The sequence below is a fragment of the Engystomops pustulosus genome, chromosome 6 (genome assembly GCF_040894005.1).
Source record: "Engystomops pustulosus chromosome 6, aEngPut4.maternal, whole genome shotgun sequence".
In the NCBI taxonomy this organism is placed as follows: domain Eukaryota; kingdom Metazoa; phylum Chordata; class Amphibia; order Anura; family Leptodactylidae; genus Engystomops; species Engystomops pustulosus.
The window spans coordinates 81,347,385-81,370,646 of record NC_092416.1 but is presented as its reverse complement, the minus strand read 5'-3'; the positions used below and the strand labels follow the sequence as shown (position 1 = coordinate 81,370,646).

The following is a 23,262-nucleotide window of genomic DNA, read 5'->3' as shown; positions in this document are numbered from 1 at the left end:
AGTATGTCAGTGTGCTTGGTTTACAATCCATCATCGCGGTGGTAACGAAAACTTAGTAAAGGGAAAAAAGTTACTTGAGACATTTTGTACAACATTTTTGAGACATTTGTAACAAGAGAAAAAAGACAGGCAAACCAAGCCAAAACAACCAGAGATAAGAGAAATGGCCCTCATGGTGATCTGCTAAACTTGTTGTCTTTCGCTTACAGCTAAAAAGACATTTTGCATGGATAGATTTATAGCAGAAAAACTCCAGTGTCCATTGACCTAATATTCATGGAGGAGTAGGATTATTTGGGAATGTCAAAAACCATCCTCTGCAGGTATAAAGGCAACAAGGGCAATGAAAACCTTCATAACACCTAATGATAGAAACTTTATCATACATCAGGAATCACCCACACATCAAACATGTTTTACAAACTGAAACTACTGTTCAGTTATAGAACCTTGTGTTTTATGAGGTGTCAGGGAGGTGCAAAACTGTGCAAAGGCTTTAGGTGGGTGTGGAGCAAAATGCTGCAAAGTAAAAAGGGTTTATAGTATATTGTTCACCAAATGTAAAGTGAATTAACAAAATAAGTCATATCAATATTTGTTGTGACCACCCTTTTGCCTTCAAAACACAGATTTTTTTTCTAGGTACATTTTCACAATCTTCCGTGATGTAGGCCTGCTGAAATCTTTTGGTCTCTTTGCATAATGTGAGATTGACTCAATTGTGCTGAGCTCAGTTCTCTAGCGGGAACCATATCACTACTTCCTGCAATCCTTGTTCATATTCAAGCTAAAAATATTTCTCAATTGGATTGGCTGTATGTTTGAGGTCATTGTCCAGCTACAGCATAAACTATAAGCCAATCTGACACATCTCTTAGGCTGCATTCACAACCATATGTGGGACACATGTACAGCTGCAAGCTTGCGGCCGTACACGTCCCCCATAGATGGCAATGGCCGCACGGAGCGATGTGGTGCTGCACACGTGTGGCACCATACCTCTCTGTACACGGGAAAAAGATAGGACATGTCCTGTACTCAATGTATTGCTATGGAGAGGGGAGGGATCCCCCTCCTCCTCTCCATGGCAGTGCACATATGCCCGCCCTGCCGTAGCCGTGCAGGCATACGTCAGTGTAAATGCAGCCTAACAGCACTGCATGATAGATAAACATTTCTTAGCATTGAAGACACCAATAATTCTAACTTTATCCCCAACAACATTTGATGAAATGCTTCCCCAAACTTCCAAAGAAACCCTATCCTTACTGTTGTCTGCAGACACGTATTATTGTACTACTTTCCAAGTAACTCTGCTTATCAGTCCGGAGCACCTAACACTTTCTGCACCCCTGTTCCTATGATTTTATGCATAATTCAATTGTTTGGCCTTGTTTCCAAATCACTGGTATGGCTTTTTTGCTGTAATTCTTTCATGACCACTTTTGGTGAGAATTCTCTGAACAGTAGATGGGTGTATCTGGATCCCAGCTGTCCTGAGCTGATAGTATTGCTTGACATCAACATATTTTAAAGGGAAGCAAGCAGGATGCCCTGCGTTCTGTTGTTCAAGCAACGCTTCTACCATCCTCAAGGTTGATTCTTGAAGAGAGCTTGAACAGCTCGTAATGAGCCTATGGATTTCTTTTAAATATTTGCCTAACCTTTTGTTATGCTCAGTCCTGCCATGGTGTTTGAGGGGACATAACACTGTCTTCCATAACCTCTCCTTTGTAGCAGAGATTGGCTGTTCCTCATCCAGCTTTGAGCCTTCTATACATCTACGTGTTTCATTCTAAATATTAAAATTATGATCATTATTACCTGTTTGGTACTTTGGTTAATCATGCACCTTAATCCTTGACGTTCTACAAGTGTGAATAGAGGAATATATTTCGTTTTGAAGGCAAAGTGTGGTATCACCAAATACTGATTAGCTTTAGATTTCTCTTTTGTTTATTCACTTTACATTTCATTATTTAATATTATTTTTAATGGTATAATTAGGTTCACATCTGTGTTTAGTTTCCTTCATAAACCCATCAAAATAATACATTTATAATGAAGCGGACCATTGAAATAATAGACGTCCGTTTCTTTTCGCTACTATCTGTTTATTTTCTGTTAATTTATTTACAGTTCATTACATTAAAACTACAACATCACAAAATAAAAGTTATAGAATATAGGAAATTGCAGGATTAAATGACATGCGACCAATATGCAATCGATGGAGGAATGGAAACAAAATATTCCAAACATCTTTACTTTTCTTTGGAAAGCTGTGCTTGATTGGTGACAGATCCGAAAACACTGCATACCACATTAGGACATATAGGCTTTGTAGCCTACACAAAGTAACATGAGCAACATGCAGACTGATATTGTCATTTAGGAAAACCTCTCCTGGAGTAAGTCAATCTAATGTCCATATATTAGTCTATCTGAAATGAAGACTAGAGATGCCTACTACCATACATTATGCACTTTCACTTCATTATCTTGTGAAGGTCTCTTCTTGGAGTTGTTCACATAATGAAGAGAATAGACCTCCGTTTCAACCTCCATTGCCGTCTGACGTCATGATTGTCTTTGATAGTGTTTGTCAATGGTCAATGGAACATCTTACTTGCAGCCCAATGCCATGCAAGTTCTTTCTGTTGGTTTGTGTTGACGCTAGGCTGGTATGTGATGTCCAACTTCACCTAGTACAGAACTGATTCTTATCCAACATACTTTTCTGACAATGCAGCATGGTTACTGAGTTACAGAGCGGCTTTTATGCCTCTCCAGTGTGCCACAGTTTGGATCTAGGTCCTTAAATATTTGATCTTGGAAAATCCCTGTTTGCATAACCGTGCAGTTGTCCTTTGTGATGTTGCATTTTCAATGTTGAGGAGTGTATTTAAAAAAATGAAAAATAAAATGGATGGAATCACAGATACTAAAAATATACAATATTCTCTCTTTTTTTATAGAAATAAAATTTGATGTGTACTGGGCCTGCCTTTAAAGCTTGTTTCCACATCTCCCTTAAACTTTTGCACAGTATCATAAGTAAAAGAACATCCTATGTTGCTGTTATTCTGTGGTTAACATTTAACTGCAGATATGACTTCTTGGACATGTATTGTAATGTCGCGGTCCACAAAGCATCTGTCTCACCTCTTGAGATTGAGTTCTGATGGATTCAAAAGGTTTCACAACTTCACAGACACAAGGCTTATTGTCAGAGATGAACACCCCATTGTTGCATGGTGCAGAGCAGAGAGCCTATTCTGGGTGCCAGGTTCCCCTTTAAAGGAGACCAGTGCAAACTCCTGTGCATGATCAAGCTTTGTTCTAACGCTGTGACTGTAGCAACCTCCTCCTCAGTCTTCCTCCTTCCCTGTCATGGTGACACCCTCATGCAGTCAGCCATCCCAGCAGTGCTGTACAACCTACCGCTTCTAAAGCCGCCTTCCATTTATTTGCGGCTGATAGTGCAGTTTCTCCTCTATATGTGCCATCACTACAGTCTCGTCGTTCAATTACAATTACTATTTTAACATCCACAATTGTCTCTTTTCTTCAGTGTCTTCCGTTTATCCCTTTTCCACCAGTACTTTCCTAACTTTCTATCGATCTCCTTTATATAGATGTATTAGATGTAAAAGTAACTCGAAATAGTGTATTGAAGATATTATAACCTGATCGGATCTTTTAGCTCTGACAAGAGACTCCTGGTAGGAACTATTGAAGATGAAATGTTGACCATTTGTCTTATCATTTGTATTGTAAGATTTTTTTGTGACATTGACTTACAGAGCTGCAGTGGTAAATGGTGTTTCATCAGAGTGGATACATATTCCAGGCAGTATTGCCTGAAGCTCCATACTTTTCTGTGCTTCCCTCACTCTTATGAAGCTCCATCTTGTATGTATTAATTTTTGAGAGCTTTGCTTCTTTGGTCTCATTCTTCAAAAATATCTTCTATGCTGGCTTATGCATTAAATGCATACTGCTTTCTTTTGCCATAGTTTTGTATGCACATTTCAGAAAACGCTTCCATAAATTGGCACTATGCCTATCACAATCATCCAAAACTTTTACAGCATCCTCTCACCATATGTCTAGGATCAATCACTTTGTTCACATCCAGTCTTGTTCTACAAATTTCACTTAATAAACAGCTTATGTATAGAGGTAATAATTGTGACAGTAGGTAGATTGCCGTTGTTTTAGGGTGCCCCCCTTCAGGCACTCATTTATACATGTCATGAGAAAGATCTTCCATGCAAACCATTAGTCAGACACTTTGTTGATTAGAAACAAAGTCCCATCGAGCAGGAATTTTATGAAATTTTGCTGTGATCGCCAATAATTCCTTTTTTTTTAGCTATAACAAAAAAATGTTTAAACAAGCAGTCTTTTAGGTGCAATGCCCATTAGTGTAGTGTGATGTTATATTCTATTAGATGTTTTGATGCAGTTGTTATAAGAATTATAGGGTTTATACTGCTCCCACCATCAGTGACAGCTGAGCTCCATGATGTATTGAAAGAAATCTAACTGCGGGTTTACAAAGAGTAGCATATCACAGGTATATACAATTTAATTGCAGCCTGACCGTAATCAGTAAAGGTTATATATTTGCCAAAAAAGAAGACCCATCCAGAAACAAAAATTGCTCATATTCTCCCACTAGATCATTAACTGTAGCCATGGCTACCCTACATCTACTTAGTTCTGCCAATAAAGATGCTACCTCCTACAGTGCTCCTCTTGATGCTGAAGGGAAAGGTTGTATTATTCTTGATATTCATACAGCACATCTAATCTGCACTTTGTGAAAACACCTTGTCCATTACCTTCATTTCTTTTCTTTTTCAGGCTAGGGTTAGCTGCTGTACCTGAGAGGTCAGAAGTTGTGAGAGATGATCGTGTCCAAAAGCCCAAAAAGTCCACCAAGGGCAGATCTAAATCCCAAAAATACTCTGGTAAGAATGGTATTCCCTTTAATTCCTGGTGTGAATGTGCTTGGATATGCTAAGATCTCGGAGAACCGTACTAATAACCTTGGAGGTGGCTGAATGGATAAGAGCATTGAATAACACTGGGACTGTTCTGTTCATATAGACCACATATACTTGAACGGAACTCTCCAGTTTAAAAAATCTTTGCAACCAAAATCCGCTACCACACTCTTTATAGAAATTGCTTTAAGCTAACAAATACTTATACAAGAGACAGATCAAAGACTTCCGTGTGAAAGTGGCCTAATTTAAGATCAATCAGAGATTAACTGAAAACTCTTTATAGGTTGTACTTTTTTCCTGAAGTTTAGATTTTTGTTTCTCAAATTTCTTCTGCTGAAAATCATTGCAATGTGATTTAGATAGACCCAAAAAATCCTTGATATTCCACGGTAGTTAGAACATATGGTTTCAGACAGTTACAGAAGCTATTACTAATAATTTGTTCTGTTCTCTTTAACTCATGCAATTTTCTTTTGGGGAAATAAAGTTACTTTATTCTGATACAATTGTTACAATTGTACTTGGCACCCCTCATTATTAGTTACATTATAAGTGCCACCTTTAACCACCTCCTGAAGTGAAGCGTTTAGAGAAACTTCTTGGATATATATCAGTCATATGGTGGATCAAAATTAACTTTTGATGAAAAATTATCCAAAATAAAAAAAAAAAAAACAAAGTCTGGGCCTGGTTTTCAAGAAAGATTTTATTTATGTAATTAATAATAAAAGTGAGCACAGGGAATTTTGTAATATTGCTTTTCAAAGAAAAAATTGTCTTTCTTTAAAAGCTTTAGTTCTCCTATGATTTTCACCATGAAACCTCTACTATATTCTATTTTTCTAGCAAGAGGGACAGAGACACATAGAGGTCTCTGCTTATACCAATTTTTGCCTTTGCCATAGTCATGAGCAGTCTAAATTAAGCCAAGGTTTTTAAGACCAACTCCCCAAAAAATAATATCCTTGCTTCAACCTTTTGAAAAGTCCACTAGTTTGTTACTCTTGAATGAGTCAAAAGCCTCCTAGGACGTAGTGGAAAAGGGAAAGTCAAAGGAGCACTCCAGTCAAAGCTAATTCATTGCATGGTACAGGGGGTGAAGGGAGGAGCTTTTCATTGTATTTCTAGAACTTAGAGTAAAATATGGCAAAGAAATTACATAAAACTCCATAAAACTTGAGTCTGAGCTGAATAAATATGGATTAATCATTTTAACTTGTACTATATGTCACACACTGAACACAATAGGGTTTAACGGGTAAAATCCCAGGAGGACCCCATTACCCAAGGAACGGTATTAAAAGTCGGACTGTACTGTCCCCAAAGCTGGTAGAATGTTTTCTGGAAAAAAGGGAAATCTATACAAATCAAGAATGATACACATGGAACTCTTACTCATAGATGCAAGCGCTGTTACTGTGGTAATCTTCTTTTGTTATCCACGGCTTTCTGGGAAAAAAGGCCACGTTACCTGAGCCCTTCCATGTTGTAGCTTCACAGATGGAAACACTGTGCAGGAACACGTCTCCTCCTAACTCCTGCTGCCTCGGGATTCCTCCCCACTCTCTGCCTGCTTTAATTTCACACAGTGGGAGGGTGGAAGTGTGTGAGCAGCCCATGAAGCCAGAGCATGGATGGGCTCTTGGAAGGCCCCCAGAGCCCTTATGTCTCAGTAGTATAATTTTAGAAGTTGATTTTAGAAGGAAGGAGGCCATGGATAACAAACACAAGATTAGTAGAGTCACGGTGCCTGGAGCTATGAGTAAGTGTACCTGGTTTATCATGATGGATTTTGATGGTAGATTTCCTTTAAATTAACCTAGATATGTTTTGCATTGTGTTGCTTTATGGACAAAAAAATAAGCCCATAAATATAATTTTGTGTCCTAACTACAGTGAAGCATTGTAGAGGAGCCATAGTGTTATACAGCCAATAGCAGACGCTGCTAAGGACAATGGGGAAGATTTCGAACATCTTTGTTGAGCACAAAACAAAATGAAACCAGCTCATAGATCATTCATGTTTTGTTTTCTTCACCAGATGTATCCACCTCACAGGTTCACCAGCCAGCCCCAGCCATATACACGGACACTCGCTGCATCCGTAGGAAGAAACGCCCAGCTCGACAAGACCCCTTCTCCCGTCTCTCTGCTTTGAGGGACGAGCTTTGTCACCGTTCACTGTCTGATGATCGGGCTGCCATCCTGACCAGCACAGAGCCCGATGACTCCAGCGGCCATGCCACACTTCTGTGACCATCTTTGGAGGCAGGCCTGTTTCAGGCCCTCTGTCTCTTGGTGCTGCCACTCCCTGCCCTCCTTTTCAAAGAACTTTTACACTAAAGTGTGAGCAGCGAGTTGTGCGTTCATTGCCTACCTCACCAACCCCATGTGTGCTGAGTTTATACTCACGCCTCACACCTTGGAGCAATGTACAGTGTTAAGACTGCTAGATCTGAAGATACGTGCATAGGTCTCATCTTGGCAGTACATGAGTCATAACTGCATCTCCACCCAACAGGAGGCAATAGCACGGTACCTATGGGGTAGCATGCATGTCATTGCAAGCCTCAATTATTGTATATGTATGATGCTAGAGAAGGTTTAATCATGTTGGACAAATATTTTGTTTTTTATCAAGAGGAACTTAACACCACTAAAAGCTGCATCAATTTCCCCCTTTCGAATTTGTTTTATCAGAGGAGAAACACAGAGTAATGCTCTGCTCCTGGTTGTGAATCATGTGTCCCAGGGACAAGTGGTCTCTTCCTGTTACTGAAATATTTTTACTAAAATAAGGAAGGACCATTGTGGTGTTTTATGAAAAGTTAGTACAAGTTATCTGTTGGTGAATGTAGCTTTTTGGTGTTAACTTTTCTCTTGTGCTGATAAAAGCTTTAACTGTGGGGTTCAGGGCCTGACATCTTCTAAAGTTTTTATCAAACTAAAACTCTCAAAGTTTTTTTCCTTGTGGTTACTTGGAACAATACTTTATCGTGGTAAAGGTAGAAAGTACACCATCATGTAGAAGATGAAGTTTCAGGTAACAGTTATAAGAGTAACAGAGAGTGACCAAGAGTTGGGAAGCTTAACTTGGAGAACGAAGGAAAGTGCTACAGGAGTGTTGTGTCATCTTTATGTGAGATGAGTACAGGATCTCTCCAACTGTTCCAGAGGTTACTACATTATAACTTTGTTTGAGTAAGGGTTTAAACACATGAGTGTACTTGATCTGCAAATCATAGCCCATATGAGCACATTTCATAGACTGAACACATCATAAACAGTATGGCAAAGTTGTTTCCAATCCCTGGCACAGTGTTCAGTCCATGAAATGCGCCCATCACACATAACATGTTGCACAGACCAAGCAAAGTCATGTGTTTTAGCCAAAGAGCAATGAAGTGGAATACAGAATACTAGACAGAGAAGGGTTAGGTAGTGTAAGCCTTTTTCACACCATGTTTTTCAAACTGTTTCCCATCTGCACCAGTAAACCTCTGGGTACAGAGCCAAAGTGCCCCCCACATTTATCCAAGAGAGAGTTGAATTTTTTTTAAACCACATGGGATACAGCTGTAGACTGTGTTGTCCCATGCAGCTTCATCCAGTTAAAGGAAATCATCAAAATCAAGTAGGATAAACCAGGGAGACTTACTCATAGATCCAGCACCATGACTGTGGTAATATTTGTTATCCATGGCCTCATTCCCTTGAAAATCAACTGGTAGAATTATGCTAATGAGCCAGAAGGGCTCTGAGGGGTATTATCAGAACCCATCCATGCTGTAGCTTCACAGGTTGTTACACTGTGCAGAGCACATCTCTCCCTCCTGTCTGCTGCTCCCTATCATGCTTCATTTCGAGCGTAGATTTCTTTTAACCCCTACATGCACCAGGATGGTATAAAAGTGTACCATGTGGTGTTTACTTCTTAACCCCTTGCGCAAACCGACATAATAGTACGTTGGCACACGGGAGAGGGCTCACAGGCTGAGCTCTCTCCATACAGATTGAGTGTTTGTTGCATATTGCAGCAAACAGCTGCGATTGGTGGTGGTAATGATCGCGGGTGTTAACCTTTAACATGCTGCCGGCAAAAACACTGCAATCTTGTCTGTTATCTTTGTGCCTCGTGTCATCACCACAACAGATCATGTGCAAAATCCCCATACATTGCCATTCTGTAGTATGGAAGTATATGGTAGGATTGATCAGACAACCTAGGGTTAAAGGACCGTAGGGCGTCTGAAAAATATATAAAACATTTTTGAAAAATCTAATAGTTCAAATCACCCACCGTACCCTAGAACTGACATAAAAATAAATAATAAAGCCGCATCCCAAACGTTCTCATCTATCAATATACAAAAATGGTTATTCCAGGTGCTGAACCCTGAAACAGTAAATAGAGCCCATACGTCTGAAACACCTCTTTGCAACTTATAAGAACTGAAATAAAAGTTAACAAAAGCTTGTACAGTCCCAGTTTATTTAAAACCTATATAAATTAGTGCCCCAACCCTGTAATTGCACTGACCCAACAATATGGAGTGCACAGTGAAAACAGATTCTACCAGAATATGGCGCAAAAGCGTTTTTCATGTTTTTCAAGTTTGCTGCATTTGAAATCTTTTTCCTGTTTCCCAATACATAGCATTATATACCACTAGGAAGTATAATTTGTTATGCAGAAAATAAACCCTGTACACTTAAAAATAAAAAAGAAGGGGAGCAAAAAATGGAAAGGCATTAACGAAAAAGGGCATCATCAAGAGGGTGTTAATATAGATGCCTATGGGAGACAGATGCCACTTAGTAGCATTGATCTTTTTCTTATTAATCTGTTTAAACAACCACATATGACAGATTTTAGAAAAACATGGTGTGAAAGTAGATGACCAGAAAGAGTAATGGAAGGAAACAAACCTAGACAGAGTGAAGGAGAATAATACAGAGCAAGAGAGCTATGTAGGGAAGCAATGTGAAAGTGTAATTTAAAGTAATAAAGTGGAACTGAGTAACAGAGATTAAAAAACAATATACAAAGTTTAATATGAAATATATTTTTGAAATCCTCCATTCAATATTACAGAAGTACTGGAAGTTGGCAAGCACAGTGTTCCCCAGTGGAAGAGCCAGAGATAGCCGAGCGCTGTGCTTGTTACCTTCCCATACTTGCATACTATTGAATTCAGTGCTCGGCCTTTCACTTCAATCAGTGAGTGAGATCAGAGGTCTGTTCTTGTGATTGGTGGACGTCCCAGCAGCCAAATTCGCACTGGTCAGATTGTTTACCCAGATTCTGTAGATAGGGGATAACAATCAAATTGGGTAAAACCGCTTTAGGACAAGGATTTTCTAGTAACAGAGTAGAGAGGAGAATATAAAAGTAACAAAGAGCGTGATGAATAGTAACACAGACATATTGACCAAAGGCAAAGGGAAGGCAAATCGCAAAAATGTATTAGTAACAGAGAGGAGAAAGACAAAATAATGCAGAGGTCAGTCCTGTATACAGCTGAGCGAAAGAATATGGACATTGAGTGATTGAGAGTAGGGGTTGGAGAGCTTAGATGAATTGATGTTTGCATTTTAAGCAATAATTTTCATGTTTCCAGAAACGCTGCAGATGGTTTTGTAGTATTTTTTCACTCTATTGTGTCATTTGCTGCAGCCATTAAAAAATCGCAAGCTCTTTCTTATGAATGATATCACATGTCTGCTATAGGTTTCATTACCCTTTCTAGTGCCAATGATAAGAGCAGATATGTGGCAGAAGACAGCAGTTCCTGTCTTTGTCCACTGTAAATTCATGCATAACCATAATATCTGCCTCTTATCGTCCATTGGTTGATAATATATAACCGCCATTTCACATACGTGGAGAAGGAACTTCTGTTCCACATTGACCATTCGTGAAGGGTGCTTTATAGTAGCAGATTCTTAAAGAACTTTTGTCGATCTATAGGCTATAGCAATATGTTTGTTTTGCTTTTTTATATTGGGTAAAGATTGAGGGAGCTTTCATTTTAACACAAGTAGCTCCAGACCTGTCTTTTTTGTAGATTTACAATTTGTAGAGTCATGCGTGGCAGGATGATAGTGGCAATAATATATTCATCACACTGATTTGTAAGAGACAAGCATCCTGGGAATTGCTGTATGTCCCTTCTCACCTGGCTGCATTGCATTCATATTGAATTATTACCTAGTCACAGGAGAAGGATTGTAATAACTGATGATATTATGTGAGCGGCGAATACACAGTAAATCAACCTGTCCATCAACTTCAATCTTCTGCTGGCTGAGCTGTTTGACTAGATGAGGCAGCAGTTTGGGTCATGCTGAAAAACCAGTCTAGAACTATAGGTCGGTACAGTATGTGTACCTAGTGGTCATTACGCAAAGTCCTTCTTTGGCTTTGATCAATGTGTGTTCATTGTACCTGGTGGTCATTACCAAGGGTATTGTTCGCTTTAGTCCCTTAGGAGTGTTTGGTCAGTATATGTTCATTGCACCTTGTCTCATCATTCTGTCTCTCATGAACTTGTGGTCCCCATACAAAGTCACCTCATTTAGTCCAGCTGGAATTGTAGGTGACTTTGTGTTCAGTGTACCTTATGAGTGCCACTCTGTGTAATGTCATAAATCAGGTTATCTGGAGTTGTCTGTGGACACTGTGTATTCAATAATCAATGTGGGCACCGTACTGCGTAGTCACATCATTCATTCTCTCAGGAGATTGTGGTCAGAGTGCCTGGTGGTCACTTCACAGAGTAGTCCTATCATTTAGACCCTCTGCTTCATGGTGCAACATGGTGACTTCTACATGTTTAAAAATGTCACGATCAAAAAGTATATGAAACAGAGTGGCAATTTATACATAATTGTGTATCAGCGCCAATTAATAAGTTGACATTGAGAAACAAAACATACTTAAAAATACACAGAATACAGAAAAAAATTGTAAAACAAATGTAATTATGACTCGTTACTCTTGCTTACTTTGTGATGGTTATTTTCACACTTCACTTTAGGGCCCCTGTCTTCTCACAAATAGGTTCTTGCATCTTTTGACTATACTCTGTAGGGTTTTATTGTGGATAAGTGTTCGAGGGCTACCTACATCTCATTCGTTTCTGTGGAGCTGGGGATACAAGCCACATTTGAAACCAGTGGAAAGAGTTATAGGTCACTCTTTATTAACATCACATGCACAGTTTAGGCCCATATTTATTTATATATATTTTTTTTCTTCTTAACATAGATGTGGATTTTTCTAATACAGTAGTCTGCAGATTCTGGGGGAAACATTTGTGGTGACCCATAATTCACTACTGTGTGATAGTGCTTCCCAAACTTCTCCATCTTTCAAGGGTCATCTAACATCATATTTTATAATTCTAATAAGGTGAAAATATGTATTTTTATGTAATTAACAGTCTAGTAACAAGTCAGCCTAAAAGTAGTATTAGTAGTTATCGTCCTGAAATCAACAACTTCCTACTAAGTACAGAACATATTGACAACTGACCTGGTGCTGTGTTAGGATGGAATGACCTTCATACAAAGTAGATAGAAAAAGTCATGAGCCAAAAATGGTGACACTTCCCTAGGTAACAGTCCAATGCATTTGTGAAGTCATCTGTACTGTTATAGATTGTTGATTATTGGTTTAATAACCCAGGCATGCATGACAGATAAGTATTAGATTGCTCCATATGAAGAAGCACAAGATGTTTGTAGTGGATGAGGCAGTTGCAGAATTGCATTATATGTGAATGGATACCTGACCTGGTTCCTGTAAATGGAGAACTTAAATGAGTTGTTTATCCCAGGCACTGGATCACAGTTCTGTGGCCAAGCTGAGTAGAGAAGTTCAACTCTTTGTATTCTGTACAGCATATTATAAGTCATTAAATCTCTGTACTTCCCACTGTAGACTCTTGGTGAAAGGATCTGTATTGGCCTGTAGTTCTGCAACATTCAACAGAATCATTTACATAGTCCTTGACAAAAATGGAAAGGAGCATGAGCAAAAATTGCACACTTACAAACTTGGAGTAAATGTTTCATGTTAAGTTCTATGACAATGACATGGATACAAGGACAGAGCCTGACTGCAAGCTCCATTCTATGGAGACATTTTACAGCACACGTGACCAATTGTGATCTTAAGATTTCAAACTGCTGGAGGAATCGGGACAGGTTTACGTGTTGTACATAACTTATCTGTTACTTTTTGTTTCTTTTATATGGTAAGAGGTATTCTCATACAGTTTCTGTGAAGATATACAAATCTAAATATATAAATAACATATATAAAATATATATATAAAATATATAGTAAAAGAGAGCTGAAAGTCTATATCTATACATAGATGGATATATGTTTTATTTTTGTATGGAGCTGCTAGTAGCCACAGGCTTGATGTGGATACAATTTTAAATGGTTGCGTATAATAAGCATCCAATAATAATTTAGTGGTTTTTCTCATGGGGGGTGACCATCTAACCTCCCTAGTTGGGAAAAGGGCCATTGGTGCTATAGATTTCTGGTCATAGTTTAGATATCATGGTGCAGTTTCCTAGCCAGATAGGTATTAACAATGGGTGGTCTTTGGATTATAACTGTCTTCATTGTGCTGTGTATCTGTCAAGCAGAGACTTTATTAGGAGGCTAGCTGAGAGGCCGTTGGATGACATTGAGTATAAAAACTATTATGATGAGTATGGAAGCTTAAGATTCCTGAATACTTTTTGACAAAATCTGTCAATAAACAATGGTGCTCATAAACCAGTGCAACTTATACGAGATCGAACCATTTCTTCAATGATTGTGTGTATTCTGGCCACCATATGGCCATGGTAACCAAACAAGTGGTGGTCTTTTGGCTTTACTAATGATCTCTTGCCTTTCTAATGACGTGAAACCTCAACATACTGTACTGTCTGTAACAAGCCAATGGTGATGTGCTAGGTACCCCTTCAGATGGAAGAAACAATTGTGATTACTTATTGTAGGACATTTCATCATAGGTTTGGATTGGTCACATGACAGGCAGGACATGTTTGGAAGAAGCACACTGAGGTCCTATAATTTTTACCAACTATTCTTTAATCCATGATTGTCTTTCCAGTGATGGAAATGTGTTTAGTATCTAAGGGATAGACCTGCATGTTAAACCCCCATCGAGGGGGATTCTTAGGAAGCCTTGCCCCTTCAGTGCCTTATTGCCATCAGAAGCACACATGCCATCAAAAAACTGACCTGTTCAAGCCTTAGTTTGCAGTACACATGAGGTGGGGACTTTTCATCTGGTGCTTGTGCTTAGTTGACCTGCTTAAGATATGTTGAAGGGTGCAATGTATACATGGCTACACCTTATCAGAAGCAAAACTAATCATTGATTGCACTTGTGATTTCTACTTGAGGCTATATAGAAGTCTTGTATCACAGAAATATAGCCTATCCCCTCCCTACTGATAGCTCTAGTGAGCCTTAACATTTATCCCGCAGAATAAACACTGACAACTACTATATTTAAAGTTACTTGAATATAAAGTTTATAGTTATCTTGATCACTTACATTTAACTCATTGCCTCCTTTAAAGAAAACAATAGGTATATTTTTACATTCCTAGAGGGAGATTTATCGCAAATGTCTGATCTAAAACTATTCTAGTTGCCCAGGGAAACCAATCAGAGCTCTGCTTTAGTTTTAGATACAACTGTAGGAAAATGAAAGCTGAACTCTGATTGGTTGCCGTGGGCAACTAATACATCTCTTCTCTCAGACACTTCTGATAAATCTCCCTCATAGTTTTTACTTCATTACTGGTCTCAGCAACAGTGAAGTGAATGTTGTGTTCTGTTCACACTTTCCTCACACACTATGACATAGTCATCATAATTGTAAGTATCATGATACAAGTCTATGCCTTTTTAAGGTAGAAGATATTTGTGCCATCTTATAGTAAGATACATAGGTGATGTATCAGTCCAACATATGTAAAATGGACTTTTGCAGTTCATTAGAACAGAACTATTTCTTTCAAATGTTTTTGCTATATGTAATAATGCAATTGAGGTCTATTAAAAATAATAGTAATACTAATAAGTCTGTGATAGGTTTCACCTGAACAATAAAACATTCCTGGGAGAAAGTATATATTAGATTGGTGAACATGGACACCCAAGCTGTTGGCATTCATTTCAATTGTAGTGCTGTAGTTCACCATTGACAGCAGTGACAGGTTCCTCATGTTTTTAGTATTATATGCATTGTGGGTGATCCAGTGACATTGACTAATATTCATTTCTGTCCAGAAAAGGAGGAGGGGGACACATGATGTGTGGTAGAGTCATTCACATTGACATGTTAAAGGGATACATTACTGGGATCTTACAAACATTCATTGGCTAATCAGTAAATATATTGTATCATCAAACAACCTCCATTCAATAGGAAAGACATGTAGAGAATCAATATAAATTGTTGGAGATCTTATCATATCAGCAATTTTCCAGTGATCTAGTTTCGATCCAACAGTAAGTGGCTGATTAAATATTCTCTGGTGATTCACATCACCAGTTTTGGCCTGCAGCTTCTATTTATTAGACTTCTACAGGCACCATCAGAGCAATGGGCACCATCAGAGCAATGGGCACCAATAAGTTCTTTAAATGAATGGAGCACAAGTCAGCATCCCTGACCAGCCACGCTTCCACTTCCATGGGACAGCTATCCCATAGAAAGGATCGGAACAGTGTTTCGGTGTCCTCACCAGTGCTTTATTTATATGAAGCACTAAGGGGCACTTCTGGGTCTATGTGCTACTGATAATTGAGCATCTTTGTAGTCAACACAACAAATCAGCACTTATTCCTTATCACATCGCTAGGGGATAAGTGTACATAATAGGAGGACTCGTTTAATTGTTCCTGAAGTATATATAACATGTTGTGCCATACAGCAGAAATGCATGGACTTTACATTGAATTGCTGTCATTTTAGCTGTACATTTTTTCAGGTTACAGAAAACCACTGTGATTCACTGTAAAATACATGCAATTACTCACACTCCACACTACTGCTATATGTAAACCCAGTGACAAGTAAAAGCCATTAGAAAAAAAGTAGTTAATTAAAGGAGATTTACCAGAATCTAACTACAGTATTTCATGTACTTCAAACATTGTACGGATTCAAAAACCTTCCTTAAGTCAATATCTACACCTTCCGTGGCTTGAATAAAGAGATTATATGTGTGAAGAATGATCTGGTGATTTGATTCCATACGCTCAATATATCCATGACAACATTGCACTTGTAAAGTTACTTTTAAAGGCATAAGAATTTCTCAGTAGTGCAGCCTCAGGCTCTAGACCCAGAGCTTCATCGGACCTCAGCAGAGAAGAAAGAGATTAAGTAATGTTTTCATGGTTGTTCTTTGAAGTGTCTTTCTCAGGTTAGTTCTGCTTAGTCTCCTTTAAATAACCCAACATAGCTCCATATAGTCCACAAATAATGATTTGTAGCTGTCAGCAATTAAAGGGTGTTTGGGCATTTTTCCACTAAGCCTCAGAAGGTGATACCCAGAATCCTCCTATTATTGTTTGAAATATTCTTGTGGTTCACTAAAGGGTAAGTTAGAATTTTATCACTGTCGTCCTAGCGATGACCACCTCACAAGTAGACGTTGGGAAGAGCATCTACAGGTCATTTTCAATAAATATTTGTACAAGTGAATGCATATTTAATGAAACAAAAAGAACAAATAAAGATATGAAATCTGTTTTATATTCCTCTTTCACTTGTCTTTTTTTTAAACACACAAAATGGAATGAAATAGCACATGCTGCAAAGACAAAAAAGAGAATGAATAAGTGCCTAATAGTATGTACAGTGAGATACTTCAGGATAGCATATCTACTAAATGGATGGCAGGTAGAGCTCATTTTAACCAGTGTACAAGCAATGGGTCAGATCAGGTCTGATGGGGGGGGGGGGCGTGATGTGGTCGCATGATTTGACCCCATAGATTTCAATGGCCCCAGGTCACGGCCCAGTGAGCACATGGTGCATCACAGCACCGTGACCATGTAGGACCCTCTTCTGCCTATGGAGGAGGAGTGACGAGTCCTCTCATTACCCGGGATCTGGTCCGGATGAGCACACAGCCATTTGAATGAGCCCTTAAACTGTCTGCGGCAATTTATAAATTATCTGCACCAGTTTTGTGTCTCAGCTGTGCTATGTCCGACAAAACAGAAAAAATGTGAACCCAAGTCAGAGTCTGCGACAGATCTAATATAGTGACTCGACAGAATTGGGTTGCACACTATGTGGCAGATTTACTTACCCGGTCCATTCGCGATCCAGCAGCGCGTTCTGTGCGCTGGATTCGTGTCCGGACGTTATTTATTAAGAGCATTGGAACGCACCAGAATACACCGAGCTGGGCTGAGTGAAGGTAAGTACAATTTTCGCAACACATATTTTTTTTAAATGCGGCGGGTTTTCCGAATCCGTCAGGTTTTCGTTGGCCCCCAACCGCCCCCCCCCCCCCGATTTCCGTTGCGTGCATGCTGGCGCCGATGCGCCACAATCCGATTGCGTGCGCCAAAATCCCGGGGCAAGTCAAGGAAAATCGGCGCAAATCGGAAACATTCGGGTAACACGTAGGGAAAACGCGAATTGGGCCCTTAGTAAATGACCCCCTATATATTAAAAGTACACCAATAAAAATGGTGCAGACTTCCAGAGCAGTGCAATGTGCGCCAGATTATTGAAGACTGCACACCAGTCTTCAATAATCTGGCGCATCCTTCACATCCTTCACTGCACTTTTCATAAATCTGGGCCAATGTGCATCTCCAGACCTTCTTTATGTCAAGGATGCTCTCCTTTTTAAATTCATCATCTGAGTCAACTGGAATAGGAACAAAGACTAAAGTCAAGGAATTTTGGTAAAGGTGAATGCAATAAGTAAGATAAGCAAGAGTCTATGTAAAGATAAAGAAAAACATACACAAGATTGATTTGCACAAAAAGGATACAAGTACCAAGGAGGGCTCTTGTAAGAATGTAGCTTTATATTTATGTTCCTGTAAGACAACCAAACTTGCTCCACAGCAGAAGAGTGGAGTTGCCTTCTTACAGGTAGCGGCAAGAACTACCGAACAGTAGTAGTCAAACTTGGAGGATGTCCCTAAGATCTGAATAAGAATTAGGCCACAGACTGGAGAAGACAAATAGGGATGATGCATGTATTGAGGTAGTCAGCCCTGAATCTGTCTTTTTAGTCCTACATTGTCCTGTGGTATGAATTGAGACATTTTTGTTTTCCTAATTATGAGATGGTTCTCATTTTATTTATTGAGCACATGTCATTTTCAGGTAAATCATACACTATATATCACACATATGTCCAGCTTTTTGTATGTGCTTCTAATAAAATGGCTGATTTTATTCCGCAAATTATGTCACAACCTATTGCAGAATCTAAAAGATCTACTAATACTATTGGACGGCTTGGGGTGAGATGTAGCAATGACTGCTGCTGGGTCTTATTTTCAGGGGAGGCCTTATATTTCTAAGATTGGACAAAATTTAATAGGTCTTATTTTCGAGGGTTATCCTATTTTAGTCTCCTTCCAAACCTGTTTGAAATGGGTAACATTTCTTAATTGTTATAATAAGCATATTAATGAAATCTCCCCTATCCAAACAATAAAGAGGGTATAATCAATGTATGTCAATATATGACCACAAGCAAATCAACCAGTAGACCAATAGCAAACACATATAGGAGTACACAAAGGTATCTCTATCCCAGTACACAAAACAGTCCAAAACTATTGTAGATCCTGAACGCAGGGAATTAATAAATATTAAAACCTGAACAACTGTTTTAAAATTCTAGCTCTTAATATATAATCACGGACAGAGCAAGAAGCACAATATTTGAATTAAAAAAAAACAGACAAATTGTGGGGCATTTATCCATTTTGGTGCCATTTCAAGCAGGATTGCAGAATATCTCAACGTTAAATTTCCTGTGGTTCCCATATTTCATTCCCTCCTTAAAATACACATAGAAAAATTCCCTCCACCTCTCAAACCCATCGTAGCAGGCATAGGGTCCATTAATGAAAAATTAAGTGCATGGGTGACCATTTACTACAGCCATTGGTTGTTTCTCTGCCAGGTCTGTTAAAAGACACAAAACATGTTATCTCTCTTCTAGATGGTTAAACGTGGAACAAGTCCACCTCTTTTTGGTTGTCTTGTGATGTCATAGGACTTTATCCCTCTTTAGAACATTCAATGGTCCTTAAATCCTTGGGCCACTACCTGGAGAGATATTGTAAATATACAAATGAGACTAAAGAATTTTTGTTGGAGTCTGTAAATTTTTTACTTAAAAATAATTATTTTTTATTCGACAAGAGATTCTTTGTTCAGAAATGCGGAGCAGCCATGGGAGGGAGGTGTTCTCCCTCCCTGGCGAACATTTATATGTCATATTGGGAAGAATTTTTCCTCTTTTCTTCGTCCAATCCGTATCTCTACCATATCAGGTGGTATGGTCGTTTATCGATGATCTCCTCCTGATATGGGAGGGACCGGAGGATGACATCCTAAATTTTGTTGATTTTATTAACAGAAATCACATGAATTTAAAGTTCACGTTTTCTTATAATAAGGACTCCATCAATTTTTTGGACGTTAGTCTTAAAGGTGATGAAACGGTTTCAATTTCCCCCTATATTAAGCCAACAGCTACGAATTCCATCTTGGAGGCCACATCATGTCCTCCCCATGTAATAAAAAATGTTCCTATTGGGGAGCTAATAAGAACAAAAAGAAACCGTACTAACCCAGTCATTTATAATACAGAAAGTGAAAAGGTGTGTAGTAAACTCTCTAAAAGAAAATACCCAAAATGGATGTTAGACAGGGCACGACATACAGTTGACAACATTGAGAGAGAGGATCTGGTATATAGGACTAAAAGTCAGAAGAAGAATTGGTCAAAAGATAAGGCACCAGTGGTCTTCTCAACCACATACAGCAACCAATATAGAGAGGTGGTGGGCATTATACAAAAATATCTACCATTTATTGCATACAGATAATAAGGTGTCGAAGGTTTTAGGAAAAAAAGTTAATTTTGTCTCCAGGAGAGCTCCAACTTTAAACTCAATCCTTTCACCAAGCTTGTTTTCTTCCACTCTTAAAAAAATCGAGAGACACATGGCTATCTATCAAGGGATTTTATGGATGTGGACATAATATTTGTCTATGTTGCAAGTTTGTAAACTCTTCAAAAGAATTTGTTTCCTGCAGCACAACAGTTAAGTATAATATTACTAGTTTCATTAATTGCAACACTTCAAATGTTATTTTTTTAATTGTGTGTAGAATTTACAATGTTCAATATGTAGGATGTACAGGAGGTCCTCTCAAAACTCGCATTAGGAAACACCTTTTGGACGCGAGAAACATGAATGCAGTCAATGTATCCATGGTCTCATGTCTTTTTCAAGCATTTTCATGGGGACTGTAGTTCCTTCACATTCATGGGTATCGAGAAAGTGTGGAAACCTGTCCGTGGTGGAGATCACAGACGGAAGTTGCTCAATCGTGAGACCTTCTGGATCTTCACCTTGGATACGAGAGTCCCAAAAGGCATGAACGATAGGTTGGATATGATTTGTCATTATTGAATATTTATATCCCATTGCCATGTTAGTGTTTGTTCTCATATGTTTTTATATGTTCTAATCAGGTTCTATGATTAGGATTAGTGTGGAAACACGTGGGGAATCCATTACGTGTTTTTCACCCAACTAGTATATATTACCTTGGATATATCCTAGAAGTAGTCATGAATAAGGATATGTGATATCCAAAACGTGTAGACTGCTGTGCTGTGTTATTTGTATCCCGTGGCTATCATGTGTTTTTTTAATCAAAGAAACAAGCCTTGAAAATTTTACTACCTGGTGTCTCCTTGAAAGCTGGATCGTGTGAAGAGATTTTTACTTCTCCTTGTTTTTTGCTCGAGTTTGTTGCTCTCTAAGCCAGAGTGATCCGTGCATGGAGCTTTACAGGTGCTACAAGCCTTTCCATCAGGGTGAGCTGACCACATTTGTTGTTTAGGGCCAGTGTTTCGGTGCAAGAAGCGTGCTAAAATTCTCACTGGGATGTTAGATTGGGTCACAATGGGTTAATTGGCGCAGGAACGAAAAGGGTTAGAACTGTCTCCACATACATGAAGGTGAAATACATAGACCAGCTTTTTGCAGCTCTAAGTGTGCATCAAACAGTGCGCCAAAAAGAGTGTCAGAAACTGGAAGCTCAGGAATAGTGTTGAATTCCTAAGCTGCACCCAAAGTGTACAACCCCCCGAAAAAATTACGAGTGTCTGAATAGCACCAATATAAAGCGCAATAGTCGCACCAAGGGGAAATTAAACAACTGTTTTCTATTGAATAGTCAATAATGAATGCCCCCCCCCCCCATAGTGTCTGGTCCTGAAGACAAATAAAACTGTGAACTTTCTTCTGAACAAAGCTTCAGTATTACACTTCTATTAAAATTTTTCTTTAAAGACATCGACATAACTTGGATCTCTGGCAAGGACAGCAGGGTAAAGTGACAGGCATCAGGTCATCTAGACATTCACCTTTTTAATAAAGACATCTGAGACATCCTGGTGAATTGTAATGGCACATCTATAGAATTAGAAGTTCAGATGCTGGATGACCCCTTTCCACACAGCTAGAATGGCTAAAACAACCCCACTGTAAGGCTTGCTCAGTCTTTCAGTTGAAGATTGTGGCATACAGGTGTAACCACAGTTAGCACAGAAGCAGAGGACTAGTGAAGTAACATAGGACCTAGATGATTTTCTCCATATACAAACCTTCCGACTGATGATCCATAGACACATAGGGGCTTATTTACTAAGGATTTGTGCAACGCACTTTCGTATGATTTTAGAAATTTTCAGGATTTGCGCCGCTGTGACAGCTATTTAGAAGGGGATTGTGTTGCACACAATTTGATTTTGGCGCATTGGGGGGCTGGCTTTCATGCGGCAGAAATTGGGGGGCGGGCCGTCAGACGATCCGACTGAGTCGAACAGAGCGCAGGATTTAATATTCAAATTGTGTCCCAACCAATGCACTTACATACACCGGGAAGAAGATGGTGAACTCCGACGGACCTGAGCGGGGAATTGACAGATGGAGGAAATCAGGCACACATATATAGGCACATCACTGCACTCCCATCGTGTATATACTGTATATGGGAACAGCACTACATTACTGCTAATACCCTGCATTTATATACATATATAAAATAGAGGGAATACAGAAGTAACACATCATGGATCTGAATGACTTAAATATCTCATTGAATACTTTGTTCTGTACAAAGTTGAATGTGCTGACAACAAAGTCACAAAACAGATCATTAATGGAAATTTATTAACCAATGGAGGCCTGGATTTGGAGTCACCCACAAAATTAAAGTGGAAAAACACACTACTGGTTGCACGGGTGAACCAAGCCTTTCTTCTGCCGAGGCAAGCTAAAGAGAGATATGTAATATATCAGGGACCAGATGTGTCAAGACCAGATCCTGGTACCCCCATGTAGTATAAAATGCATACAGCGTGCCGCCATGCAGTATAAAATGCATACAGCGTGCCGCCATGCAGTATAAAATGCATACAACATACCACCATGTAGTATAAAATGCATCCAGCGTACTGCCATGTAGTATAAAATGCATACAACATACCGCCATGTAGTATAAAATGCATCCAGCGTACCTTGTAGTATAAAATGCATACAGTGTAGCACCACGTAGTATAAAATGCATACAGCGTGCCGCCATGCAGTATAAAATGCATACAACATACCACCATGTAGTATAAAATGCATCCAGCGTACTGCCATGTAGTATAAAATGCATACAACATACCGCCATGTAGTATAAAATGCATCCAGCGTACCTTGTAGTATAAAATGCATACAGTGTAGCACCACGTAGTATAAAATGCATACAGCGTACCACCATATAGTATAAAATGCATACAGCGGCCAGCGATGTAGTATAAAATGCATACAGCGTACCACCATGTAGTATAAAATGCATACAGCATGCCACCATGTAGTATAAAATGCATACAGTGTACCACCATGTAGTATAAAATGCAT

The 23,262-nt window shown here is 39.0% G+C and overlaps 1 protein-coding gene across 4 annotated transcripts in view; it reads left to right on the top strand.

Moving 5' to 3' along the window:
- The window catches only part of IGSF9B (immunoglobulin superfamily member 9B), a 53,523-nt gene extending 36,717 nt beyond the window's left edge, over positions 1–16,806 (top strand). For 3 of the 4 annotated variants that reach the window (XM_072156748.1, XM_072156747.1, XM_072156752.1), the window contains exons 19-20: positions 4,873–4,979; positions 7,060–16,806. In XM_072156748.1, coding sequence (XP_072012849.1) covers positions 4,873–4,979; positions 7,060–7,274 — 322 coding nt within the window. In that variant the 3' untranslated portion in view covers positions 7,275–16,806. Of the gene's footprint in view, positions 1–4,872; positions 4,980–7,059 lie in introns of those variants that run through there. The other variant, XM_072156750.1, reaches the window with a different exon arrangement.
- Positions 16,807–23,262: the final 6,456 nt, after the last annotated feature.